Genomic DNA, 23,470 nt, shown 5'->3' with positions numbered 1-23,470 from the left:
CCATTTAAAGACTTAAAAACAAATAAAAAGGATTTTAAAATGAACTCTAAAATAAACAGGCAACCAGTGCAGTGAAGCTAAAACAGGGGTAATGTGCTCCCTCTTACGTGTTCCAGTCAAAAGCCGTGCGGTGGCATTCTGGACTAGCTGAAGACGAGCCAATGAGGACTGGTTTACACCAATATAAAAGTTACAGTAATCCAGCCGGGATGTGACAAAGGCATGGATTACTGCTTCAAAATGTTTTTTCGACAAGATGGTTTTAATCTTGGCAAGCTGTCTCAGGTGAAAGAAACTGGATTTCACCACAGCAGTGATCTGACCCTCCAACCTAAGCCTCTCATCCATCTTAACTCCCAGATTTGTGACCATGGGTTTTGCATACTGGGATAAAGGACCCAGATCCACAGAAGTTGGCACCCCAGTGACGCCCGAACCAAAAAGATGCCTCCGTCTTATTTTCATTAAATGCAGGAAGTTCAAAGCCATCCAAGCTTTGACTTCATTGAGACACTTTGTCAAGGTCTGTATGAGTTTGCATCACTATGTTTTAGGGGCATGTACATCTGGGTATCGTCTGCGTAACAGTGGAAAGCAATTTATGCTTTCTGAAAATAGACACAAGGGGCAACAAATATAGAGAAAACAGCAATGGTCCAAGAATTGAACCCTGGGGCACGCCGCACGACAAAGGAGCACAGGAAAATTTAAAATCATTTAAGCAGACAGTAAAAGTTCTCTGGGTCAAGTAGGACCTTAACCACTCTAGCGCTGTGCCCTGAATACCTATACACTGTTCGAGACGAGATATTAAAATATTGGTCCACTGTATCAAAAGCAGCTGTCAGATCTAAAAAAGTAAAATCACAGTCTCCCGCATCTGTGGCCAGGAAAATGTCATTAAAAACCCTTAGACTCAGTGCTATGAAGAGGCTTGAAGCCAGACTGAAAGACCTCAAGGATATCATTTTCGCCTAAAAAGGCTTTCACTTGGCTATACACGACCTTTTCCAAAATTTTAGTAAGAAATGGAAGCCTCGAAATAGGCCTAAAATTAGACAGTACAGTGGAATCCAGTCCAATATTTGACAAATACTCTTGTTTAGAATCTTTCACGGTTGCCTGATAGTGACGCCAACAGTCCTTTAACAAGTCCAACAACAAAACACCATTCGGGTTCAGATCGGGCAGGCTGTTCCTCCCAATCACGCCCCTCCAGGTCTCACTGTCATTGCCCACATGAGGGTTGAAGTCTCCCAGCAAGACTATGGAGTCACCAGATGGAGCACTCTCCAGCACCCTGCCCAGTGACTCCAAAAAGGGTGGGTACTCTGAACTGTCATTCGGCGCATAAGCACAAACAACAGTCAGGACACGTTCCCCAGCCCGAAGGCGCAGGGAAACTACCCTCTCGTCCAAGCCGGGGGGAAACGAGAATACCAACCCCAGCTCGCCGCCTCTCACCTCCAGACTGGAACAGAGTCCAGCCCTTCTCCAGGAGACTGGTTCCAGAGCCCAGGCCATGCGTTGAGGTGAGCCCAACTATATCTAGCTGGTATCTCTCAACCTCACACACTAGCTCAGGCTCCTTCCCCACCAGAAAGGTGACATTCCATGTCCCAATAGCCAGTCTCGATAGCCGGGGATCGGTCCGCCAGGGCCTCCGCCCTTGGCTACCGGCCGACACACACTGCACCAGACCCCTACGACGCCTCCTGCGGGTGGTGGGCCTACAGTGGGAACTTCACGGTCTTATAAGACACTGCGTTTGGAACCAAAAATCTCACATTTGGACTCATCATTAGACCAGTGGACAGATTTCCACTGGTCTAATGTCCATTCCTTGTGTTCCTTGGCCCAAGTCATTCTCTTCTTATTGTTCTTCATTAGAAGTGGCTTCTTTGCAGCAATTCAATCATGAAGTCCAGATGTACGCAGTCTTCTCTCAACAGTTGATGTTGAGACGCTGTTAACTTGAGGTTTCTTAGGCTGGTAACTGATGATCTTATCCTGTGCAACAGAGGTAACTCTTGGTCTTCCTTCCTAGTTTCAACTAATGAAAGCTAGTTTCAACTGCACTTTCAAAGTTCTTGAAATTTTTTGGATGGACTGACCTTCAGTTCTTAAAGTAATGATGGACTGTCATTTTTCTTTACTTAGTTGAGTAGTTCTTGCCATAACATGGATTAGAACATTACTCAATTAGGGCTATTCACTGTATACCAACTCTACATCTTTACAACACAATTGATGGTGTCAAACACATTAAGAGGGCAAGGAATTCAAAAAATTAACTCTTGACAAGGCACAGGTGTTAAAGCCATTCCACGTGACTACCTCAAAAATCTGACTGAGAAAATGCCAAGAAGTGAAAAGTTGTCATCTAAGTAAGAGATGCTTACTTTGAAGAATCTAAAATATAAAACATATTCTTGTTTGTTTAACACTTTTTTTGTTTACTAAATAATTCCATATGCATTTTGTCATAGTTTGGATGACTTAAATGGTAAATGGACTAGTTCTTATATAGCGCTTTTCTACTCAGATATGAGCACTCAAAGCGCTTATACAACACGTTTTACATTTACCCATGCACAACCCATTCATACAAGCACTTCCATGATTAATTAATTAAGCTAAGTGCTTTAATTATCTAACATTCACTCACATTCATACTCCGACGGAACGGTTGGAGAGCAACTTGGGGGTAAGTATCTTGCCCAAGGATACATTGGCATGCAGCCCGCAGTAGCCAGGAATTGAACCACTGACCTTCCGATCAGTAGGTGACCTGCTCTACCTACTGAGCTACAGCCACCCACTTAAGTATTGATCTACAATGCAGATGATTTTTAAATAATGAAAATCCCCGAATTACAAGGTGTGTCCAAACTTTTGACTGGTATTGTACATATGCTTTGATCTGGTGGCTGGCTTTCATAGTGAAAACAGTCCTTCACAATTAGCTTGTCGCACCTGTAGCATCACTGCATTAGACAGATTCAGAGCAAAGGATTTAAACTGATAGTGGAGCTTACACTGCACTGTCAGCTGTAAAATTAGTACCTTCCTCAGTGGCTGGCCAAGTAAAAAAAACAAAAACAACTGATTGAGTAACTAAATAAGGGAACTGAATCTCCAGATCCCACCAGACTCACTGTTCCATAAGTCATCATCTTCTCCTCCCCAGCCCCAAAATGCATTAGGAAAGCCATTAATCTTCCGGAACTGATCCACAGTGAGCCCACTCACACCACCAAAGAACTCATATATGGAAGACTAGAAACAACAACAAACATGAGTAAATTAAAAAAAGAAAAGAATGAAACTCTCCAGTTTATTATTGCTAGATCTGTTGCAATGAAATTCGAATCTACCAGTCTGGTAAATTTTCCACACACTCACATGTACATATATTTGTCCAGCTTGGCAGCAAAAGTGGCGTGGCATCTGACCACAGCCATAGTTTCGGTCATTCTCGGGGATATGGTCAACATCATGGAAAATCAAGCAGTCCCAGTCTAAATCCTTCATAGCCTCCATGAATCCCACATTAAATAACATGGCTCTGTTGAATGGTGGCTTCCACTCTAAAGAAAAGTCAAATTTCAGGTGAGCATGGTTGCAGTCATAGGAGTGGCATATTTTCTCAATGCATTCCAATAAACGTTCAGTACAGTAAACTACATGCATACTACATTTACAAGTAGTATGCGCGCAATTACTATACTTAATCAGTGGTAATGAATGATATAGTTTTTAAACTTATGCTGTTGAAACAAAAACACACACACACACACACTGAATTGTAACTGAGATTTAAAAATACAATTAGCAAACTGCAAAAAACAATTAAGCATTATGGCTTTAAATTGTTTTTTATTAAAACTGTTCTATGGCAAAATATATGTAATAAATATTTGTGGAACAATTCATATCCAAGTTTTCATGCTTGCATTAATACTTTGATATTTCCAATATGCAGGGAATGAATTTCTAATCACTCCTACAAATCTAGCCTTCATAGTTGGGTTGGCAAACAAACAAAAAGCAACAACAAGAAAAGATTCTCTAAATTTTTACTACAATTAAAATCAGATTAGACACTAATTTGAAACCATACTGATGACAGTACAGAGAAAGGAGGAGGAGGGAAAGAGGAGGAGAGAGAGAAGAGAGAAGAGAGAGAGGAGGAGGGGAGGGGGAGGAGGGGAGGAGGAGAGGGGAGAGAGAGGAGAGAGGAGGAGAGAGGAGAGGGCGAGATGGAGAGAGGAGAGAGGAAGAGAGGGGAGAGAGAGAGAGAGAGAGGGGAGGAAGAGAGAGAGAGGGAGGAGGAGAAGAGAGAGAGAAGAAGTGAGAGGAGAGAGAGGGAGAGAGAAGAGAGAGGAGAGAGAGCGAGAGGGAGGGGAGAGAGAGAGAGGGAGAGGAGGAGGTGAGGAGAGGAGAGAGGAGGAGAGAGAGAGGAGGAGATGAAGAGAGAGATCAGCAACAAATTACACTATATTGCCAAAAGCATTCGCTTATCTGCCTTCACACGGTAAATGAAACTTGAGTGACATCCCATTCTTATTCCATAGGGTTTAATGTGCTGTCAGCCCACCATTTGCACCTATAAACACTTCGACTCTTCTGGGAAGGGCTTTCTGCAAGGTTTAGAAGTGTCTTTATGCAAAATTTTTGACCATTTTTTCATAAAGCACAGGCAACTGATGTTGGACAAGAAGGCCTGGCTCACAGTCTCTGCTCTAATTCATCCAAAGGTGTTCTATCGAGTTGAGGTCAGGCCACAAAGTTCTTCCACACCAAACTTATCATCCATGCCTTATGACCTTGCTGTGTGCACTGGGTGCAGTCACATTGAAACCAGGAAGGGGTGATCCCGAAACTGTTCACACAAAGTTGAGTGCATGAAACTGTCCAGAATGTCTTGGTATGCTGAAACATTAAGAGTTCCTTTCACTGGAATAAGGAGCTGAGCCCATCTCCTGTTAAAAACAACCCCACATATTAATTCCCCCCTCCACCAAACTTTATACTTGGCACAATGCAGACAAGTACCATTCTCCTGGCAACCAGCAAACCAGACTGATCCATTGGACTGCCAGATGGAGAAGTCCAGAGTCCAGTGGCAGTTGCTTTACACCATGCATCCAACGTTTTGCATGCGATTGGTGATGTAAGACTTGGATGCAGTTGCTCAGCCATGGAAAACTCTGGCAGAAGCCTGGTGACCTCTGCGCACTATGCACCTCACCATCTACTGTCAGTTTACGTGGCCAAGCACTTTGTGGCAAAGTTGGTGGTCATTCCAAGTTGCTTCCACTTTACCACTAACAGTTGACTGGATTATTAGTAATGAGGGAAAATTTCACAACTGGACTTGTTGCACAGGTGGCATCCTATCACAGTACCACGCTGGGAATTCACTGAGCTGAGAGCAACCCATTCTTTTACAAATGTTTGTAGCAGCAGTCTGCATGGCTAGACTGTGGCCATGGGAGTGATTGAACACATGAATTCAATGATCTGGAATGGGTGAGGGAATACTTTGGCATATAGTGTATGTGCCAAGTTTGCCAGAAAACGAAGCACTACCTCAGACAAACCTAAAAAAATTTTTTGGCATTAAGAAAATCTTCAGTGTTTGTCATTTATACAGTTTCTACATTTATATACACTTGCAGTTCTGTATTGTAGTTTTTGGCACTACATCAGACAACTAAATAAAGTTATTTTTGATATATAAATCCGCCAAGGAGGTTATGTTTCTGGTAGCGCTTGCATGCATGCCATTGGTCTTTAAACACAACAGCTCAAAGTTTTGAATGAATTCTGATTAAACTTTTTTAGGGGTGTAGAGTATTGTCATGTTAAGAATCCATTGAAATTTGGCTTACATTCACTAAGGTCTTCAAGATCAGCCTAATGATTTACTGGTCAAAAATTGACAAAAAACCTTTTAACTTCGAAACTATGATTGTTAGAGTGGTACTTGTTGACAATTGTCAAAATATAGAAAGTACCATGTAAAGATTTTAAGCTGATAGACTTATCTGAGAGGTGCTGGTCATAAAATTAGAATATCATGAAAAAGTTGATTTATGGTATATTATATTAATTCATTCATTCCACACAGACTGATATAATTTCAATTGTTTATTTCTTTAATTTAACAGAGCTCTGTGAACAGCCAGCCTCTTTAGCAATGACCTTTTGTGTCTTGCCCTCCTTGTGCAAGGTGTCAGAGGTCGTCTTTTAGACAACTGTCAAGTCAGGCAGTCTCCCCATGATTGTGTAGCCTACAGAACTAGAGCTGAGAAGACCATTTAAAGGCTTTTGCAGTGGGGTTTTGAGTTAATTAGCGGATTAGAAGTGTGGCACCAGGGTTCTTCAAATATGAGGCCTTTAACAATATTCTAATTTTCCTGAGATACTGAATTTGGGTTTTCATTAGTTGTCAGTTATAATCATCAAAATTAAAAGATCAGTCTGTGTTGTAATGAATGAATAATTACAAAGTTTTCACTTTTGGAATGGAATTACTGAAATAAATAAACTTTTTTATGATATTCTAATTTCAGGACCAGCACGTGCATATTGTGTGTGTGCGTCGTGCAGGAGACAGGTAGATGGGAAGCAAAGCCAGTAGCACTGGAGGTGGATTCAACTTATTCTACCACAATGTAGACAAGAGAAATGGAGTAGCTCTGTAATCTTGAAGGAGAGTAGGTGAATAGTGTTGTGGATGTGGGGGGTAACAAGTGTGTCAGACACGATCCTGAGTTTGAAGCTGGAAAAAGGCGATGTTGAATGTTGTCAGTGCACATGTGCACAAGTTGGATGTCAATAAAAGAGAAAAAGAAAAATGATTCTGGAGTAAGCTGGATAGAGCGGTAGCGTGTGTCCCCAGGGCGGGGGAAGAGCTTGGCGATCGGAGCGAGAGGTTGTCAAGGTGGTGTTGGGTAGGGATGGTGTTCAGGAATGGAATGCAGAAGGACAGACGGTTAGTGGATTTTGTGTCAGTGGAAAATGTTAGCTCAGCAGCATCAGATGGTAATGTAGGATGACTTTGGAAATCAAGAAGAGTAAGCGACATGAAGAGCCAAGGATTAAATGGTGAAAAGCCGAGAAGGAAGAATGTATGTAATTTCAGGGATGAGTTGAGGCAGGCTCTGGTGGTAGGGAGAGTCACCAGGTGACTGGGAAAGTACAGCTGTTGTCAGGTGTTTGGTGTATCATCTGGACAGGGGAAAGAGAACAAGGAGATTTGGTGGAATGGAATGAGGACAGGACAGTATTCAAAGGAAGAAGGTTAGCAAAGAAGGAGTAGGGTAGTCAGGGAATGAAAAATGTAGCAGGAAGTACTGGAGCTAGGCATACAGCAGAAGATGTTGTAAATGAAAAGGCTTATGATAAGTGTATGCAAGGCTGGACACTAAGGAATAGAGGAGGACTTGTATTGATTGGCTAGGGCAGAAAGATCAAGCTGGAAAGGACGTGCAGGTTGGGGTGATTAAGGATAAAGATGGAAATGTACTAACAACTTAAGAGAGTGTGTTGAGGGGACAGGCGGAATTTGAGGAATTCATGAATGAAAAAAATGACAGAAAAGTGAACAGATGAAGGAAGGACATTGAATCAGGAAGTGCAGAGAATTAGTGAGGAGAAAGTGAGGGCAGCTGTGAAGAGGATGAAGAGTGGAAATCCACTCAGTCCAGATGACATACCTGTTGGAAAGGATGGAGATGTCCTAGCAGAGGGCAGTGGAGTTTTTAACCAAAATGGTTTAACACAATCCTGTAGAGTGAGAGGATGGCCTGAGAAATGGAGGAGAAGTGTGTACTGGTACCAATTTCAAAACAAGGGTGATGTGCAGAGCTGTAGTAACTACAGAGGGATATAGCTGATGAGCCCATAACATGAAGATATGGAAAAGAGTTATTTAAACTAGGTTAAGGAGAGAGGTAACAATCAGTGAGCAGCAGTTTGGGTTGGGCTGAGAGAGGCACTAGAGATGCGATGTTTGCTTTGAGAGCGTTGATGGAGAAGTATAGCGAAGATCAGAGGGAGTGCACTGTGTCTTTGAAGATCTAGAGAAAGCATATGATAGGGTACCAAGAGAGGAAATTGTGGTACTATATGTGGAAATAAGGAGTGATATGTGAGGATGGCCCCAGGACATGGAAAGACAATAAGATAGTGGTGAGGTGTGTGGTAGAGCGACAGATGGGTTCAAGGTGGGGTGGGATTACGTCAGGGATTTGCTCTGAGTCCCTTCTTGGTTGCAATGATGATGGACAGGCCCACAGATGAGGTCAGGCAGGAGTTCCCTGTACACTATGTTCACAGACAACACTGATCTGTAGTGAGAGTACGGAGGCAGGCGGAAGACAGTCTGGAGAAGCGGAGGTATGCTCTGGAGAGAAAGGAAGGAAAGTCAATAGAAGCAAGACAGAATACATGTGTATGAATGAAAGGGTGACAGGGTGTAACAGTGAAGCTGAAAAGAGCAATGGGGTGAAGGTAGATGAGTTTAAAGAAACAGTGCACAGAGAAATGAAAAAGAGAATGCAAGCAGGGTTGAGCAGGTAGAGACGAATGCCAGGAGTGATTTATGACAGTAGAAGTCCTCAGGTGAGGTTAGGGTGAGATAGAAGCAGATGATCCACTGTGGTGACCCGTAAAGGGAGCAGCTGAAAGAAGAGGGATTTTTTTTACTCACAGGATCATGTACAAAAGTGTCAGCTCAGAAAGACAAGATGCTGGTAACTATTCAGCTACACAAAACTCCAGTTTTCATCTTTGGCCAAAAATGCCCATCCTGACATATCAGACTAGAACTGGCCATAATCCCAAGCAAACTATATAATTCTAATTTGAAACAGGGATAATCAATGCCATGGTGGTAATAGTTAATTGCTACTCGTCATTTCATTGATTTTCATTTGTTGGAGAGTGCTTTCTCTGCTAAAACTGTTCTTTAAATGAGCATAGTTTTAACAAACTTGGGATATGCCAGTTTGACCTGTGGACTGCATATTACTTTTATTTATTTATTTATTTTTTGGAAGGGGTTCCAGACAAGACTTTTTAAATTGTAGCTGTCAAACAGCTACTTGCCTTCTACCTGGTGGTAGAAGCACACCAACGGCTTACACAAGCTTTGATTACGGTATCAAACATGTACAAAAACATCAGGAAACAAACAGGAAATCTTAAAAGCCAGCTTTCAAAAAAGAAAACTGCTTTCATATTTTTCAACAACCCACACTAAGCTCAGAAGAGGGACATTGAGTTGAATGTCAACTCTGTCAATGTGCCAAAAACATTTCATCCTACACTACAGTCCACAGACAAAAGACTGTACCTGCTCAATGATGTAGAAGCCAAATTGCAGTCGCTGTCTCTGCAGCATAGGGATGAGGTGCTGGAAAAGGATAGGAAGATGTTCATGGCGATTTCTAAATGGAATCAGGATGGCCACCTATAGACAGAGTAAGAATCAGCACAAGAATGTGAACTGCAGTTATTAGCCCAATAAACCCACTCCGTTATGGTTTTCTCACTGCTCATCTTCTCTCCCACTCCATCAAGTTGTGGCTGATTGTTTATTCCATTAAAAGGGAGTTTTTACTTTATGCTATCAACAAGTGCTAGCTTGAAGGGAAATTTTTAGGATTCTTTCTATAACATGATATGGTCCTGGTATTACCATTATACCATGCATCTTAATAGCATCTTTCCTGCAGCGAAATTTTTGGTGCAACATTCATTAATTTATTTTCTGTGAGACTAAAATATTTATTTTCTTATCTGATCTAAACCACCAAATGAGTATTTACTGATAGTAAGGTACTACAAAGCAGGAAATTAATAACAATCTCAAGGTGTCATAAAAAGAACTTGCATGATTTTACTCATCAGTTTGCACAAATATTAATTTAAGCATCACTCATTTATATTATTGACAATACTGCAATCCTGTCTAAATGTTTTATTGATTTGAATGAATTTAAAGACATCAGAAACAACAGGAAAATGCAAAGATTTCTGTCAAATAAAGCAACACAGACACTTCATATGCTTACTGTTGTATGAGTAGTATATATATGTGGCACCATAAAACTGTCAATCATGATTGATGATGACAGGTGTGTGGCAGTGATGATTGACAGATTGGAATTTAAAAAAAAGCACATGAGAGGGCTTGTGCGCATGCGTGTGTGATCGTGCGTGATCTAACAATTGACCCCCACTCAAAGCCTTATACGCGGCAGTTTAGCGGCGGATTACTAAGGTGATTTTTAATTAAACTAGGTTTTTAAATGTACAGCGTACAATGAGGAGTGGTACAATGTTTTTTTCAATGTTAAAACATGGATCGTAGGTCGTGTGATCAGCTAACACTTTGATTTTTATTGTTGTCCAGATGAATGCGCAAAGGATCGTGGGAGTTCTCATTTCGGCATTTATGTGTTTAGTTACAGAGTTATCAGCTATGTTTTGCTGCTCTCTCATCGAAATTATTAGTTTGAGATGTGAATTACGCACGTTGTCTGGTATGGAGGCAATCTAGTTAATTGAGCACTTTGACCGTGATGGGTGTAGCCGCTAATGGCGTAGGGTCGCTGTGGCTGTTTTGCAGTACGGCCCTGACCTGTAAAAGGGGTTCTGTGTGAATAAAAATGCACTTCCTGTATGGGGTCACAAACAAGTGACTAGGTATTGCAAAGTTAGCTCGAAGATCGCTGAGCTTTCTTTCTTTTACCGGACTGCCCCACAGGTTATTATCATCTTCTTGAGTGAGATGCGTAACCAAAGAAATCCCGATCGTATTAAAAAATGTCAGACTATGATCAAACTAGGTAGGCCTCGTGAACAGTCCTATGTTTTCCCCACAGGGTTAAGACAGAAAACAGAATCTCATACTTATCATAAGCTTTGCGCGATGAGCAGTACAAGGTTTTTTCCATGTTAAACCGTGGAGTGTAGGCAGGGTGATCAGCTGACATGGAGTTTTCGTTTGTTAGGAGTCATTGTTACAAAAGGTTTATAAGCAGGAGTTTTCGAGGTGGCCGGCTGAATGTATCCTGACAGTATCTATTAAGCCTAATTTAATAAAATATCTATTACTAACGTGTTTGTTAATTAAAGTATGTTTTTTATCTAGGAATTTCCCCAATGTTGTCGAGAAAGCAGGGTGGCTACACCCATCATGGTCACGGTGTTCAATTAACTAGATCGCCTCCATACCAGACAACGTGCATAATTCACATCTCAAACTAATAATATCGATGAGAGAGCAGCAAAACATAGCTGATAACTTTGTAACTAAACACATAAATGCCGAAATGAGAACTCCCATGATCCTTTGCGCATTCATCTGAACAACAACAAAAATCAAAGTGTTAGCTGATCACACGACCTACGATCCATGTTTTAACATTGAAAAAAACATTGTACCACTCCTCATTGTACGCTGTACATTTAAAAACCTAGTTTAATTAAAAATCACCTTAGTAATCCGCCGCTAAACTGCCGCGTATAAGGCTTTGAGTGGGGGTCAATTGTTAGATCACGCATGATCACACACGCACGCGCACACGCCCTCTCATGTACGCGCATTGCTTTTTTAAATTCCAACCTGTCAATCATCATTGCCACACACCTGTCATCATCAATCATGATTGACAGTTTTATGGTGCCACATATATATATATACTACTTGTATGCACCCCTTTATGTGCCAAGAAAACTATCTGGAAAAATTTAGAAACTGAACCAGTTTTGATCATTTTAGCTTAATATTCCACCACAACTGATGCGAAATAACTATTAGAGTCAAAAGAATAGCAGACTTTCAGCTATGACTCAAAGCAATAAATGACATTTTTGTGTTAACTATTAAAGAATACTCCGTTAAGTGGCTTAAATTTAATTGGACAAATTATCATCATCATAGATAAAATGTGGCAGCACAGTGGTTAGCACCATCACTTCAAATCAAGATAATTCAAACCTGCAGGTGAGAGGAGCCTTTTTGTGTGGAGTACATATGTTCTCATCTATGTATATAGGGCTGATTGATAAAAACTAGTGACCAGTTCCACTGGAAGCCATTTCAGCTAATAAAAATTATTAAGTATGTTTCAGGTCATTAGTATTTTTTCACAATAATTACCAGAATATACAATTATTATTTAAATGTAGAAACCCACCTTCCAGCGGGGTCTACAGTCCTTCGGTTTCCACTGGCCTCCAAACTCGACATCAAAAAACTTGGAGAACTTCATTTCTATGTCTTCCATAGGGATCTCTGTCATGTTCACTTTCATAAGGCCCTCTGAGGAGATTATTTTTAAGTGGGAGGTTATTCCACAAACATATTTGGCATAAAAAAAAAAAAAATTATGTAAACAAACACACACGCACACAAGCACACACACAAAATTTTGGTACCCTAAAATAATATACATGTACATATGTGGTCACTCCACACTAAACTAGAAAAGTGTTAAACAGATGTTTATTTAAAAAAAACAAAAAACAAAACAAACAAAAAAAAAAAAAAACACGACTAATTTTTATTCCACTTTTTCATTATAGCTAGGAAGATATATCCCCAAATAACACATTAGCAACACTTAGAAAATAATTCAATACAAAATGTCAGCTGGAGCTGCCATTGCGGATGTACCAAGGGTACCAAGGGTGTAATTTTTGTGACACAAAAGACAAGTCATCTGATAAATCACGTACATAGCTATGTCTGGGATGCCAAAGAGCAGTATGCACAATGAGTGGGTTGCCAATTTTGGTTGTTAGTTGTCATAAAATGCGCTGAGAATAATTCTGTGAATTCCAGAACTGTTACTACTGTTTCAGACGAACAGCTGATCGGGGCACAAAAAAACCAAAAAAAAACAAAAAAAAATTTTTTTTTTCCCCTTGGATACGGTTTTATCCATCAGTATGCTATAACTCCTTGATGATATTTGGGGATATCAATGCAAGGCTAAATTGCTATTTATTTTAAGTAAGTGATCTACAATGAGTTTTTGATGAGTCCAAAGTTGGACACCAACTGTTATGTCCATGCATCCCTGCATTCTGTTATTGTTAAATGTTAATGTGCTGCCATTTTGTGCCACTGCGGTTGTACTGTGTGGATCTACAGGGGTTGGACAATGAAACTGAAACACCTGTCATTTTAGTGTGGGAGGTTTCGTGGCTAAATTGGACCAGCCTGGTGCCCAATCTTCATTAATTGCACCGGTAAGAGCAGAGTGTGAAGGTCCAATTAGCAGGGTAAGAGCACAGTTTTGCTCAAAATATTGCAATGCACACAACATTATGGGTGACATACCAGAGTTCAAAAGAGGACAAATTGTTGGTGCACGTCTTGCTGGCGCATCTGTGACCAAGACAGCAAGTCTTTGTGATGTATCAAGAGCCACGGTATCCAGGGTAATGTCAGCATACCACCAAGAAGAACGAACCACATCCAACAGGATTAACTGTGGACGCAAGAGGAAGCTGTCTGAAAGGGATGTTCGGGTGCTAACCCGGATTGTATCTAAAAAACATAAAACCACGGCTGCCCAAATCATGGCAGAATTAAATGTGCACCTCAACTCTCCTGTTTCCACCAAAACTGTCCGTCGGGAGCTCCACAGGGTCAATATACATGGCCGGGCTGCTATAGCCAAACCTTTGGTCACTCGTACCAATGCCAAACGTCGGTTTCAATGATGCAAGGAGCGCAAATCTTGGGCTGTGGACAATGTGAAACATGTATTGTTCTCTGATGAGTCCACCTTTACTGTTTTCCCCACATCCGGGAGAGTTACAGTGTGGAGAAGCCCCAAAGAAGCGTACCACCCAGACTGTTGCATGCCCAGAGTGAAGCATGGGGGTGGATCAGTGATGGTTTGGGCTGCCATATCATGGCATTGCCTTGGCCCAATACTTGTGCTAGATGGGCGCGTCACTGCCAAGGACTACCGAACCATTCTGGAGGACCATGTGCATCCAGTGGTTCAAACATTGTATCCTGAAGGCGGTGCCATGTATCAGGATGACAATGCACCAATACACACAGCAAGACTGGTGAAAGATTGGTTTGATGAACATGAAAGTGAAGTTGAACATCTCCCATGGCCTGCACAGTCACCAGATCTAAATATTACTGAGCCACTTTGGGGTGTTTTGGAGGAGCGAGTCAGGAAACGTTTTCCCTCCACCAGCATCACGTCGTGACCTGGCCACTATCCTGCAAGAAGAATGGCTTAAAATCCCACTGACCACTGTGCAGGACTTGGATATGTCATTCCCAAGATGAACTGACGCTGTATTGGCCGCAAAAAGAGGCCCTACACCATACTAATAAATTATTGTGGTCTAAAACCAGGTGTTTTAGTTTCATTGTCCAACCCCTGTATATAGAAATATTTTTATTATAGTCTAATATTTGGGCCTTTTGCCTTCATTCACACTGAGCAGAGGATGGACAGAAAATTTTGCTGGTTTCTAAATTACTATATTTACATTTGTGAAGAAAAACAAAAACAAACAAAAAAAAGGTCACCTCACCATTGCTTGTAAAATGAAATTGAGCTTTACTACAAGATCCAGATTAAAAAAAAAAAAAAAATGCTCTTTTGAAAGTGTCCAGGCAGATTTAGAGGGTTTTGCATCTGAACTCTTCCTATGTTCCTATATTAATTTAAAAAAAAAAGAAAAAACAACAAAAATGCCTTTTGAAAAGTAGATTGTGCATAGATAAACTTGTTGCTCTTTGTAGACTTTTTTGTTTCCCGTGTTCATATCTATAAAGAACTGTGCACAATTGCGGTGTTCCCATAACAATCATCAGCGTAATAGAGAAGAACATGTAAGTGCAAGAGTTGCACATCACATCATTAAAAATAGTATACATTTGATAGGAAAATTAACATATCAAATTGATAATATATTATTTAGGATACAATTTTTATTTTATTTTACTTTACTAGAGCATCTGGCCCTCACAGGGTCTGCCGAGAAATATTCCAGCCCTTGGACAAATGTAGTTGATGTCCCCTGCTTTGACTTTCCCAGCAAAATTTCAGCACTGATTCCTTCTCTGTTGTTAAAGTTGTATTAGCAGAGAGAATTAAACAGAAGGTCCTTACTCATGTAAAAAAAAAAATCTTGTCCACCAGGGACCAGGTGCAAATCTATATGCACACTTTTCTTTCTTAGTTATGTTAAAACTGTTAAAGCTAATTTTATTTTATGTATATCTTTGATTAGTGTGGATTTAAAATGGAGTACACAAAAAATGGTTCATATTTCACACAGGATCCAATTGTAGTTTTATGTGGAGTGACCTGTATAATAAACTGCACTGGAAAACACAAGGAAAAAAAATGCAACGACTTAATGTCACTGAGCCCCTTTGACACTTATCTGGTTATAGCAGTGTACTCACTCATAGAAGGTAATCGTTCTGGGCAAGGGAGGCTCTGAGCGTAGGTAAAGTTCTCAGGGAGGTAAGTGGTTGGCTGGGCCAGGTACTCAGTGGAATTACTGCCATCAGGATAGTCTGCAGTATAAACAACCAAAATCAGGCACAACTTCTCTATAGCTTGACTGCATAGTGGTATACCCCCAAAGCAAGAGCCACTATGCTTCAGAGTAGTCCCAATTCACAAACTCACTAAAATACTGAATGCTCCAATGAAGAAGCAAAAGCACTACTTTGAACCACAATGGCTAAGGCAGCAGCTACCAGTGGCAGTAGTACAACGATATTGCTATGCAATACTACAAATATACTATCTCTTATGTACTAAACTTGTATAGAGTGTTGCTTGTGTTCACTCAGTGCAGAGCAATACAATGGAATAGTCTGGCATTTATGTAGTGCTTTCCCAGTCTTACTAAAAAAGCTCTAGTAAGCTTCACGCTACAAGCCTCAGTCACAATCATATAGCACTTTATTCTGTGCAAGTAAGCACTTTATCCACATATCATTCACAACTTCAGCCAATTTTAAATGACTAACCTAAAGAGCATGTCTGTGGACTGTGGGAAGAAACCCTGAATAGTCAGAGAAAATCCATGCGGGAACAATGAGAATTCATAAACTCTGCAACAGTGTTAACCTCTGTACAACCGTGAAGCCCAGAAAAACAGCAAACAACAGAGGAGAGTCACAGAGTAGAAGTAGACTTGTACACCGAGCTGAAAGAAGTGCACATGACCTACATAACAAAAAAGTTCAGAGGAGCATTTCATCATAGTTCAGTATATGTGCCAACCTGTCCGTAAACGCATATCACTATAACCACTGTGTTGTGGACCAAAGTGATGTGTCATGATATAGACCTGGAGAAAATTGTTAGTAGCCTTTCTTTAAGGAAAGAAAAACACACAATGGTCACTGAAATAAATTGAAACTGACAAAAGTAATAAATAAAAATTTACTGAAAATGAACTAATGAACATCAGACATTGCTTTTGAATTCAACAGAATTATTTACACTTACACTTACACACACACACACACAAAATGAAATTGGCCTGGACAAAAACGATGGTACCTCAATTTAATATTTTGTTGCACAACAACAAATAATCACAATCAAGTGATTTCAGTAATTCTCAACGAGACTTCTGCACCTGTCAGCAAGTATTTTGGCCCATGCCTCTTGAGTAAACTGCTTCTCAAGTTTCAAGGATGCCTTCTCCAGGCTGCATGTTGCAACTCTTTCCAGAGGATTTGATCTGGGCTCATAGAGGCCACTTCAAGGTAATCCAATATTCTGTTCTTAGCCCTTCCTGGGTGTTTTTAGCTGTGTGTTTTGGGTAAGTATCCTGTTGGATGACCCATGACCTGTGACTGAGAAACCTTTCTGACACTGGGCAGCACATTTCGCTCCAGAATGCCTCAATCGTTGAGGGATTTCATTGTATCCTGCACAGATTCAAGACACCCTGTGCCAGATGCAGCAAAGCAGCCCCAGAACATAACCAAACCTCCTCCATGTTTCACTGCAGGTGCAGTGTTTTTTTCTTTGTATGCTTCATTTTTGCATCGTGAACACAGAGCTGATGTGACTTGCCAAAAAGCTCCAGTTTTGTCTCATCTGTCCATTCTCCCAGAAGCTTTGTGGCTTGTGAATATGCATTTTTGACAAACTCCATACAGTAAAAAGGGATTTGGGGATTTAGTCAGCTGGACTCATGTAATTATGTTGTGTGAACTCATTGCCCATTACAACTAACTGAGTTAGAACAACTTCAACTTGAAAAAATACTTAAAAACTCAAAATAATCCGTTCAGTTAACTAAAGAAATCGCGTTTGGATTCGTATTTTATGTACTACGCATGCGCCCTTAATATGACATCATGGTCACATGATGCTCACAGTCGCGGGTCACATAGGAAATTCAGCGAAGAACCTGGCTGCCATGTTGGTTAAGAAGTGGACTGTATGTTATTATCAAGTAAGTATTTCTAGCTTTTTTATTTGGAAGCATTAAACATCCATACTCTGTTTCAGTCAGTCACCACAACTTTTAATTCATATTTCATGTTTAGTTCGTTGTGGCTTTTGGCAGTACAAGTTTGCTCGCTGGTTAGCTAGCTTGCAAAACCCATTTACTTAACGTCAAAAATCAAACATGCAGATCAGCAAGAATGAGAATTCTATACAGCATCAGCTGGTGTTGTCTTATGCAGAGCTGTTGCAGCTACAGATAAAGCTGATGAGCCATACCATGAAGATACAGGAAAGAGTTGTTGAAGAGAGGTGAAGGGCAGTGAGCAGCAGGATGGTTTCATGCAGAAAATGAGCAAGACAGTAGAAAGCCAGTAGAAGAGTGAAGGGGGAGGTTTACAAGATGGTAGTGAGACCTGCTGTGATGTATGGTTTGGAGATGGTGGCTCTGACAAAAAGACAGGAGGCAGAGCTGGAGGTGGCTGGGTTGAAAATGTTCAGCTCTCCATTGGGAGTGACCAGGATGTAGAGGATCAGAAATAGTGACAGAGGGAAACAACTTATTCTCCAAACTGCTTAAACTGAGCAGATTAGAGAGGCAAGGCTGAGATAGTTTGGACATATGCAGAGAAGGGACAGTGGCTATACTGGACAAAGGAAGCTGAAAATGAAGCTGCAAGGCAGGAGGAAAAGAGGAAGACCTCAGAAGATTCATGGAAGGAGGACATGCAGAGGGTTGGCATGGCAGAGGAGGATGCAAGGGATAGGGTGGGATGGAGGCAGGTGATCCACTGTGGTGACCACTAAACGAAGCAGCTGAAAGAAGGAGAATGTATTAATAGGGATAAGGCAGAAGGATGAAAGAGAGGAGGAGAAAAGATGGAAATGAAAGAAGTGAAGGGGATGGGAATTAGGAGAGAGGGTGAACCTAAATACTAAAAAGGTAGATATAATGTTGCTAAGTCCCTTCTCTGTTCTACTTGTCTTAATCATGTAATGCTTCCTTGATTTATTTTTTCTTTTACATGTATTATTAGGTTGTATATAAAAAATATTTTTTATTAAATAAATATTGTCTTGTAAAATTCAAGCATCACAGTGTGGAACCAAAATGTGTACTTGAAATCACTTGTGGACTGATGGGCTCATCCAATTCTGATGGCAGCTGTATGCTCTGTTGGCAGGCATGGAATCAAAGACAGTTGGGCAGCAGCATTGCAGGGCCTACCATGGTACGCGAGGAAGAATCCTGCATTCCTGAAGATGTGCGAGCTAAGAGTTTATCATTCAAAAACAGACAAAAAACAAAACTAGTTCACAGTGAGCAGGCTAACACTTGTGCCCCCTGAATGCTGAATGATATGACAAAGGATTACATAAGCACTGACACTTTTGTTTTGTTTTTCATGAAGCCTACAGATCCTGAGGAGGGCATCAAGGGAATGACCACTGCGTGATGTCCCCAATGCTTTTGTGAATCTGATGGGACTGCTGCACATTCTGAACCTTGAATATCCAAAAGACTTGAAGTACACTTTTGAGGTAATTCAGCACCTGTCTATGGGAGTGACTTTTGACTCATGTACTGCAGGAGTCCACTCTGAAGAATAAACTGCTCAGGGATGGGAAGATGTTTCTGCACTTGTCCTAAAGGAACTGTACTCGTGATGTTGTCCTTTGGTGCCAAGAGCTTTATAAATCTACTGCTACTACATAGTGCAGTTTATTTTATATTCAGTGTGCTCTCTGGAGTAACTGTCTTTGAGACACTTGAATTTAGGAATTTTGAACAAGTCACTTGTTGAAATTAATGCAATAAAATTCTTGACTGAAATACATATTGAGATATTTCTGTGTGCATTATAGTTATGTTTATGATGGATTTGTTCATTGTCGAATTATAGTAGATTTGTAGGTATTAGTTTTCTCATTCTAAGTTCTGGAAAAGCTTATTTCACTGTAAAAAAGAATTTGTTGACTCAACTTGACTTAGTCAAGTAAACTTGTTGCTTTGACTCAGTTAAGCTTTGGATATGTAAAGTTTCAAGTGAACTACACTTAAATAAAAGTTGATCCAACATGCAGTTTTAAAAACGTGGACCTGGGTATATGAAATAAAACATGCTAATGTCATCAAATAATAAAAACAAACAACCTAACAATGAATTTTTTTCCTCTTAGTCTCCATTGATGAAAATGAAATATTTGACACAGGCCTATAGAGTGACTCCATAACGGGCTAACACTTCCTTTGGCGTTCTTTTTTGTTAGATACAATTCCACTTTTTAGCAAGATTTTTAGTAGATGCACCTATAGTATCATTTGAACATCCAAGGTGACATCATTCAAGTTTTTGTGTTGGCAAAACTTTCAGAAAATTTGACCTCTGACCTTGAGCTCAATGTAGCTGAGATTCAAACTCTGGGTCTTAATCTCTTCACCTGTACTGTAGCTGCATTAAAAAGAAATCATACCATAAACAAAATTCCATCCAGTATAACCATACCACTGAGCACTACTTTTGTCTTTTGTCCTGTCTCCCTCCCCTCAGCCCCAACTGGTTGCGGCAGATGGCTGGCCCTCTCTGAGCCTGGTTCTGCCAGAGGTTTCTTCCTGTTGAACGGGAGTTTTTTTCCCCTTCCCAAGTGCTTGCTCATAAGGGATCATTTTGATAGTTGGGTTTTCTTTGTAATTATTGTATGGTCTTGACCTTATAATATTAAGCACCTTGAGATGACTGTTGTGATACGGTGCTATATAAACAAAATTTTATACTAGATGCCCATCCTCATATTATATTATATTTTAATTGATTAATTAATACCCTCGGTGCTAAACAACTGATTGCTAGTGCTAATGGCTGCGCCGCTAGCTAACTGTGATAATAGCAATCCATTACAGTAGCTAACAGTGGAAATTCTCAGCCCACCATGACAGTACCTCAGCAAGGTGCAGCGCTGGGTGGTCAGGCGTTAGAACCCCGTTTATGTCTTTCAGTTGTGAGGTCGGGCCTCCATAGATCAGAATAATTGGTGTGTCCAGCACATCCCACAGATGCTCAATTAGGTTCAGATCTGGGGAAGTTTGAGGCCAAGTCAACACCTCAAACTCATCATAACATAATTCATCAGCGCAAGCCACCTGCTTCCACTGCTCTGTGATCCAGTTCTGATGCTCACAGCCCACTGTTGGCAATTTTGCTGGTGGACAGCAGTTAGCATGGGCACCCTGAGTGGTCTGTAGCTATGCAGCTCCATAGACAAGACAAGACTTCACATGGTGAGGAAATTTGCACATTACAGCAGCTCAAGTACAGAGAGGAACAGAATGAGAGCAGCACTTAAGGATAAAATAATAATAAAAAAAAACAATAAAAAATAGAACTGAATGAATTAAAAATAAAATACAGCTACCAATGAGAAAAAAAACAAAAACAAAAAACAACACTATACACAGGTACTTTTAAGAGACCACTGTCTCGATATCCTTTCCCTGGATGTTCACCGGTGCTGTATGGGGTAACTTTCTCCTGAAGTCTATGACCATCACCTTCGTCTTGCTGACGTTGATTTAGAGAGCATTGGTCTCACACCAGCCAACAAAGTCACTATTTGACCCCCTGTATTCCTCATCATTCCCGTCTGATACGCATCCAATGATGGCTGTATCATTTGAAAACTTCTGTGGGAGGCAGTGGACTGAGTTGTATCTGAAGTCAGAAGTGTACAGACTGAAAAGAAAGGGTGAGAGGACCTTGCCCTGCGGCACCCCCATGCTGCGGACTACCACATCAGACACACGGGCATGGCATCTCACATACTGTGGTCTGTTAGTGAGGTAGTCGATGGTCCATGCAGTCAGCTGCCTGTCCACTCCGGCTCCCTCCAGCTTCCCTCTAAGGAGTGCAGGCTGGATAGTGTTGAAAGCATAGGAGAAGTCAAAGATCATGACCCTCACAGTGTTCCCCACCAGCTCTAGGTGAGAGAGGGATCTCTGCAGCAGGTAGATGATGGCGTCGTCCACCCCGATGCCGGGCAAGTAGGCAAACTACAGGGGGTCCAGCGCTAAGCTCACCAGTGGGCGAAAGGTGGTGGTGAATTGATCAGGTGGAGTGAAAGATTGCTGCTATTCCTCCTCCTCAACCTGTGCTTCAAGGATTCTTACAGTTTAATTTAAACTAATATATTCACCCTGCTGTAACCAGGTCTCTGTAAGTTAGAATAAATCAATATGTTGATCAATTAATAAATCATTTACTAATAGGAACTTTGAAGAGAGAGACCTAATGTTTAACAATGTGCAAACAAGAACGGGTTGGTGGTGTACCGGAGGCTTCTATTTAGGTATACACTTCCTCCTCATTGTCACCCAGCCAACTTAATTTCCCGGCTGCAAGGGACAATCTGCTGGAGGAGAGCTAACGATGGCTAAGCTACTTTGGTCTGCACCACTGCCCCAGACAACGCCCCCACCGCCAAAGGGCAAGAGCCCCAAAGAGCCAGAGGAAACAAGGAGCCCACCCTGCCAGAGGCTGGTCGCTCCAGCACAAGCTGAGAACATGGTCCCCACCCCCAGACTCAGACTCCGGTAAAGGAGGCCGACCACCCAGCACCCATTACTGCAAGCCACCCCCAGCCACTTGCTAAGCACATGGAGAGACAAGACTACAGCTGATCACCCCCACTAAGTGATGGAATTGGTCAGTGGAGAGAATCAAATTCATCCAATTGGTTATTAGAGGAGGCAGACATTCTCTCTAAAGTAATCTTAAAGTAAATTCCTATAGTGAGTGATACACAAATAATTTTTGAATTTCCAATTCACGATAGTTTTCTTACCAATGCATAAGGCAGTAAGAACTATGCGTGTATATGCTTCTATATCTAATCTACTTACATTACCTAAAATGCACAATTTGGGAGAGGTTGGGATACTGCAATTAAACCACACGGATAAGTCTTGACATATCCTCTGCCAGAACCTCTGAACAGGCATACTGTACAAGACCATATAGCATGCACATAGTTCTCAGCAGAGTTGCCTGTTCAGTGAGTACATGTGTTTGAGCGTGTGACGCCCATTTGGAACATCCTTTGTCCTGTATAGTGTTATATCAAATGTTTTGTATTGCACAAGTTGTAAGTTGGGGGTTTTAGTCATTTTGAAGGCATTTAAATATATCTGTGTCCAGAAGTTGATGGAAAGATCTTGCTCCCATTTTGCAGTTTGGAGGGAAACTGAATCATCAATTTTTAACAATACAGTAATCCCTCACTTATCGTGGGTGTTACGTTCCAGGACCACCCGCGATAAGGGAAAATCCGCGAAGTAGGGACGCTATATTTATTTTAATACTTATACATTATTTTAGTAGTTATAGACTATTTTAAGTTTTTATAAACCCTCCCCGCACACTTATACACCAAATATATACATTACTGTACAACATGTACTACGCATGTGAAGAACGAGTACCGCAAAAAACCTGCGAAACGGCGAAAATACCGCAATAAATATTTTACAGTAATATTGATTGAAAACCCGCGAAACAGCGAGTCCGTGAAAAGCAAACCGTGAAGTAGCAAGGGATTACTGTAACTTAAATGTTTTGGATAACAAATTAGGGGTACAAAGACTTAGAAATTCTGTTAACTATATAGGCACTTCTAAATTCAGTTGACTTAAATTAAATCTTGCCTGAATGATGGACGTCAATTGCTAATAGTCAAGAAACTTACTGTTGCTGATTCCACATTTTGAAATAGAACCTTTATTTCATTCCAAGAACCTATCTTGAATAACATGTACTATATTATCACTTTCACTTGCCATTCTGGAAAATGTAGTCCTTTTTTCTGACATGTGTCTGGATTGTTCCAAATGGCCATTTGCTTACTTAGGATAAGTGAAGACTTAGCTATTTTTAAAAATTTCCCGCAGCCTGTCAGAGAGGTGTTTATGTTACGGCTTTTAAAGCAATTAT

The 23,470-nt window shown here is 40.8% G+C and overlaps 1 protein-coding gene across 1 annotated transcript in view; it reads right to left on the bottom strand.

Annotated features, from left to right (window-relative positions):
• b4galt6 (UDP-Gal:betaGlcNAc beta 1,4- galactosyltransferase, polypeptide 6) overlaps positions 1 to 23,470 on the bottom strand; it is a 53,388-nt gene that overhangs the window by 7,960 nt on the left and 21,958 nt on the right. The window contains 8 exon segments of the mRNA XM_030726864.1: positions 3,161 to 3,269; positions 3,272 to 3,279; positions 3,406 to 3,437; positions 3,439 to 3,582; positions 5,407 to 5,415; positions 9,368 to 9,484; positions 12,219 to 12,343; positions 15,473 to 15,586. Coding sequence (XP_030582724.1) covers positions 3,161 to 3,269; positions 3,272 to 3,279; positions 3,406 to 3,437; positions 3,439 to 3,582; positions 5,407 to 5,415; positions 9,368 to 9,484; positions 12,219 to 12,343; positions 15,473 to 15,586 — 658 coding nt within the window.

This window comes from Archocentrus centrarchus, chromosome 4 (assembly GCF_007364275.1).
Source record: "Archocentrus centrarchus isolate MPI-CPG fArcCen1 chromosome 4, fArcCen1, whole genome shotgun sequence".
NCBI lineage: Eukaryota > Metazoa > Chordata > Actinopteri > Cichliformes > Cichlidae > Archocentrus > Archocentrus centrarchus.
The sequence above is the reverse complement of the archived record's forward strand: the minus strand, read 5'-3'. Positions and strand labels throughout refer to the sequence as shown.